At 49.2% G+C, this 5860-nt stretch overlaps 1 protein-coding gene across 1 annotated transcript in view; it reads right to left on the reverse strand.

The window, feature by feature from the left end:
- Positions 1–5860, reverse strand: part of EBF3 (early B-cell factor 3) — a 122463-nt gene that overhangs the window by 113094 nt on the left and 3509 nt on the right. Inside the window, exons 3-4 of the mRNA XM_014550603.1 lie at positions 5277–5350; positions 3607–3675 (exon numbers count right to left, since the gene is read on the reverse strand). Of these exons, the coding sequence (XP_014406089.1) occupies positions 3607–3675; positions 5277–5350 (143 nt within the window). The remainder of the gene's footprint in view (positions 1–3606; positions 3676–5276; positions 5351–5860) is intronic.

A 5860-nucleotide genomic window follows, 5' to 3' on the forward strand; every position in this document is an offset into this window, starting at 1 on the left:
CCCCGAAGTCTGCCTGCCCGGTCGCAACAGTTGGACCCAGAGCTCCAACCCACTGGGCCGGGCAGGGACGGAGGTCAGAGCACGCGCCTCCCCGGGCATGTCCACGGGGCCTCAGGCGACACCCTGGGACGGGATGGCATGAGAGGACGACAGCCAAAGTGTGGTTTTGGTTTAGCAGCTACACCGACATCCTGTAATCATTCACAGCCTTTGGAATGCACGGGTGAGACGGGAGAGATTCATCTGTTCATAGCTGGGCGGTGTGGACAATGGGTGTCCCTAATGGAGACCATCTGCTTTTGTGTTTTCCCAGAAAACATTATTCCACGAGGAAAACGATACCCCGTTCCTTTCAGAATACCGTAGAACACTACGTGTGTGTGTGTGTGTGTGTGTACACACATATACACGCACATGCATGTATGCGGGGACGCGCACATGGTGTGTACACACACACACACACGTGCTCCCCCACCCCCGCTTCTGGCTCTGCAGGTCACTACAGCCACAAACATGCTTTCTACCGTCGTAGCTCTTCACTGGCCATGCTTTTACTTTACAACGTCACGTTTCTCCTCTACCCCGTGAGCTGCTGTATTCTCCCAAACCCGCGGTGGTGTAATTATATTTGCGGAGCCATAAACGATGGTTTCTCTGGCGTCGTTTTATGAGGAAGAAGACAGTTCAGGTAAGTGAAACCTTCACAATAACAGGGTTTCCCAACGCAAAAACAGCCTCACACGTTTCCCCCTTTCCACGCGGAGGGTCCTCCATGCTGCTGGTGAGTATTTAATGCTTCTGAAAGATAACTGAGCCAAATTGTGTAATTAATTGATTTAAGGCGTCAGAGTCTATAGAATGCGATTTGCCTGCCGGAGCCGGGAGCCGACTTCTCTGCTCTCATCACCCAGCGGCGCAGGCGCGCGGCCTGCGGGAGAGCCTCCGCGTGGGTTAGAGCAAACGTGGGCCCATTGATCTCAATTCAGGTTGGAATTATTGGTTTATATCCTCAGGACAAATAGGCCTTATCTGGTCAGGAGCTGCTGAGTGTGTCCAAAGGCCACACGGAGCCTGTGAAGCACGTTGTATCTAATTCTTTCTTAAGCCAACTAACCAAGTCATGACAGCGCTGGTGGGGACCTGTGGACTGACTCCCCAGCCCGGTGCGGGGTTCCATTCAGCGGCCCCCCCAGGGGAAACGCGGGCTAGAGGCTCAACAGGAGCAACTAGTTTTCAGAGGCAGCGCGCACGCCACAGAAATGATGATCATTATGAAACTGAAACGCCTTTCAGTTGCAAAAGGCTGCACCACGCGAAAGACAGTCCCCTCCCACAGGCATTTTTCTTTCTCTGATTCACACAACTTGCCTTAGTAAACACTGAATTCTTCATTTTCCCCCTAGAACTCTGCCTTAGACGGAAGGTTGTGCCAATAACTGCAATCATCACACACGGACTGACATCAAGCAACCAAATGTGAATAGTCTTTTGTCATTACAAGTGACAGCTCTCTTAAGAATGGTAAAAAAAACGCACACCCTATTTGTCATCCCGTAGAACTACCCTTACCTCAACATCCCTCACGTGGAAGGTGATTAAAATTCCTATAAAATTGTCATATCTTTGAATTTAGAAGCAGAGCAGATTTTCATCAATAATTAAGATCTCCAAAGCATTGACGCCAGGCGCAAATGGAGCTGCAATCCTCCTTATTCAAATAAACTTGGTAAACCCATTAACCAAATGTTTTTACATTTTCCCCTCCTCTCCTGCTTCCAGCATATCAAATGATCGCACACTTCTCTAGGTCAGAGAGGTATCAGTAATCTTAGCACATATTTTAATTAACCAAAGATAAGAAGGCATTCACTCAGACAAGAATTCACGAGTATATTTCTGCACATGCGGGAGAAGGTATTTCCCATCCTGTGATAAAACTGAGTATTAAAGGTTATTCAAGAGTCGATACGTGATGGGCTGTGACACGAACCCCAAAGTGATTTTGCAGGGGGGACACACGGCGCCCGAAACATCGGTTGAATCAACGCGGCTACTCGATCGCTGTGCTGTGCTGAAAACCTCAGGACGTGGAAACAAGCCAGCTTTTTAAATGTACAAATATCACAAATGGAAGACCACTCAGAAGATGAAGCACTTCGCACCGCTGTGTGAGGAGCAGGCGCGCGCTGCCTTTTCAAGCATCCTACAGTCAGACAAGATGCCAAGAGCTGCTCAAACACTTCTAGCCAATCACGGAAAACAAAATAAATTCAGGTACGAGCCCAACAACCCTGAGGCTGGAAGATTTCCATGGCCACCGCACTAAAGACAAATATAATGCTATTGATTTCTGTAGCTGGAGTTGGACAAAGTGTTGAACTTGCTCTCGCGGCCTGAGTGACGGCCACAACTGGTCCGCCCTATTTGATTACTAATAAGAGCCGTCCCTTCTGTCAGATACCGAGCATTCCCCACTAAGCAAACAGCGATCCCAGCTAGTTCAACATTAGCATTGCTCTCCACTGGAGGCCCACATTTCCTCGGGCTTAACTCATGGAGTTTTCCGGGTTTAATTTTTCAGACACTGGACAGCCAAAGTTCATGATCAAAAGATAACTTTGTCCTGAAAGCTGCTGAAATCCAACCCCTCTTCAAAACGGCCTAAACCTCTGCTTCACAAAACTGGAGTCATATGTACATGTCTAACATTTATTCGATTTGGGTACCAGTTTCAAAACCCCCCAGCCCATCACACCCTGGGCCTCTGGCTGTTGTTCTCCATTGTTGGGAGAAAGAAAGCCTCCCTCCTCCAGAGCACAGAAACCCAGCGATGAAGTGTATTTGTTGTTTCAACTAAAGCAACAGCAAACGCACATTAACACGATTAGGGCTGATGATTAGTAGCTTTAAAGGATGCAATGTGGCCCAAGGAACATGATAAATAGCAAGATGAAGAGCAGCAAATGTAAAGAATGCATACAGCTCATCTAGTGATGGATATTAATGTTGGAAAATGTAACCAGCATGTGCAATTAGTTTCAATTATAACAACTTTGGTTTGTTAGTTACATATTTGCTACTTGACATAAAACGACAGCCACAATTGGAAAAAAATTAGGAGACATTTTGCAACTAATTGAGAGCAGATTAAATTCATTCTAACACTGGGCAACAATTACAACAGTAACACCACCCAAGTCTCAACTTCGGCTAGCATCATCCGAGATTAAAAAAAAAAAAAATTAATGCAAAAAATGAAATACTTGTTAACAAATTAGCAAAAAGCATTTTATGACATATCTCTGGGTTTAAAGCCAGAAACTCTCTAGGCATAAAGTGCTCCTCACAGTGAGAGCGGTGGCAGATGAAACTGCTTCCCTTGACAACTCGAAAGCAATTACCGAATCCCCACAGAGCCAGCCTCCAGGTTTCCAAGTCAACCCACCTGTGCGTGATAACACACACGGACAACAAACGGCAACGCGCACGAGGAGCTCAGCCCCAGCCCCACAGACGGGGAGCCACTGCAAACCCAGCCAGGCACAGGCCGGGGCGGGGGCGGGGGCTGCGGTTTTGTTTTAAAAAAAATAAAGAAGTCAACCTTACCTGTCAATGATTACGGGGTCTGAGGGCGTCTCGTTTCTATTGCCACAACTTTTCTTGTCACAGCACCGGCTGTGGAGTAATTGTAAACAGGGGTTTTAATATGCATGTCATCCTTTTATGCCCGACTGGTAATTTTTTTTTTTTTAAGTCTGACAGTCAAGCGGCTGGAGTCGACAAAATAAGTTATCCTACCCAGGCAGACTGGCAATTTTCAACCCAGTGGGTTCATGTGCTCTGTGGCTAAACTTAGGGTGTAACTTTCTACCGGAAGGAGCAGAGTTGAACATATCTGTTCCGAGGAGGAGGGTCACAGAGCTACCACCTAAATTGTGATGCTAAAATATGGAAAACATGTTGCGGTGTTTGTCTTTGCAGTGAACTGAGGAGAAGGAGAGGCAGGAGGCTTGGGAATAACTTTTCACAGCTTCAGCTTTTGTTTACCTCTAATTGTCAAGCTGTTATTTCTGGAAAAGATGCAAGATGCCACCTTCAACCAATATTTCTTTGGGGCATTTATTAATTATAACCACAAAAGCATGCATCCATCTATCAGAAACTTCCATTGTTCCTTCTTTAAGCCTACCTTAACGCTGTTATTGAAACTTTAATTAAAGCAGAAATGAAACAAAAATGTTATGCTTCTTGCATTTTAAAAAAGCATACTTGTATAATGGTTACATGTCTAAATTAGCTAAATTAACACCATATGGTAGGCAAAGTATATAAAGCCTTTTAAAGCTGACAGCTAAAGTGATTAAAGAAAGTCTACAGTCTTCCACTTAGAGCTTAAATCACATCTGTGCGCTTTCTATGTTAATTGCAGTACATGCAGAAGTGGATAATAAAGAAATTCCACTTTATTGGTTGTAATTTATATTTATTACCTGATATGAGAAAAAGTCAGCTTTTGTATATTAGTGCTGTAACAATATGTCTGCTCAGAAATGGCATGGAGGCAGCCGGCACCGCAGCCAGGCAGGGCCCGCCCCGCAGCCAGCGGCCCGCTACTGTCGCAGGCTCGCAGGTCCTTGTCATTCCTCGCCACGATATTTCACAAGCCGCACGTACAAAGCCAATGATGCATTTTTATTTGCGTGAAGGGGTGAAACTCTTGTGGTCGTTAGAAAAAAAAAAGCAGGAGGGGAATTGCTCTTGTGACAGGGATCTCAGGAAAGCGCAGCCTAACAACCCTGGGAAGGGCTCCTGGCTGCACCAGGGAAGAGGTTAACTGACAGACTCACAGTCCAATTCTCACATGCTCGGCTCTGTCACAAGTACAGAGCTTCCTTGTATCAATACCAGCCGCCGGCACGGCTCAGGATGCCCGCGCTGCAGAAGGGAGCAGTCAAGTGCCTGGGAGTGATCCCTAACTCCTCCGCACGGAGGACCAGGCATCACCCAGGACCCTTTGCATTTCTGATATCACAGCGACATGGCCAACACATTAATCGGCTCCGCTGAGCCGCCAGCCAGCTGCGGGGACCGTCCTCAATGTCGTGGGGGAAATGAGCCCGGCTCCTGGGCTGCGGCTTGCGGCCAGCCGATTACATTTCAATCGAACCCCATCCCAAAGCCCAGCCGGGTGGAGGCGCCAGGACTGCGCATCCTTTGTGGCTGCAGCTGGCGCCGAGGCTACCCACCCACCCGCCGCTCACCCGTCCGCCGCTCACCTGCACATGATCTCGTGGGTCAGCAGCACGCGGCACATCTCCGGGTTCTTGTCCTGGCCCTCATAGACGATGGCCTGCACGGGGACATGCAGAGGCGGGCGTTACACGGCGCCCTGGCTTTGGCGTCCAGTTGCCCCAGCCTCAAGACCCGGCTGGCGGGCAGGTGCACAGAGGGCTGGGGGAGGCAGCACGGCCCACCCACGCCACCCTCCAGGCGGGTCACCCAGAGTAAGGCTCAGCCAAGGAGGCCTCCTCTCCCGGGCGCCCTCCAGGCCAGCTCGGGCTTTCAACTCCAGAGGATTTCAGTCTCCTGGGTGGGGGCAAGGCGGGGGTTCAGGGAGCCAGGGCACCTTGGTCCAGGCACACCAGGCTCCCAGCCCCTCGGCTACCCACACTGCCGCTGGGCCGCATCCTCGGGCCATTGTCTACATCAAATTCCAATGTGTGTTGGAAGAGGCCGCTGAGAACAGCTGTGACTAAAGCAGGGCGAGCCGGCTGGGGCAGTAGTTTGCCCGGAGCCCTGTGCGCTCCCCGGGCTCGGGCAAGGAGGGCGCCCAGCCGAGCCCCGAGTTCAAACCCAGGTT

This window comes from Myotis brandtii, unplaced genomic scaffold, assembly GCF_000412655.1.
Source record: "Myotis brandtii unplaced genomic scaffold, ASM41265v1 scaffold604, whole genome shotgun sequence".
Taxonomy (NCBI): Eukaryota; Metazoa; Chordata; class Mammalia; order Chiroptera; family Vespertilionidae; genus Myotis; species Myotis brandtii.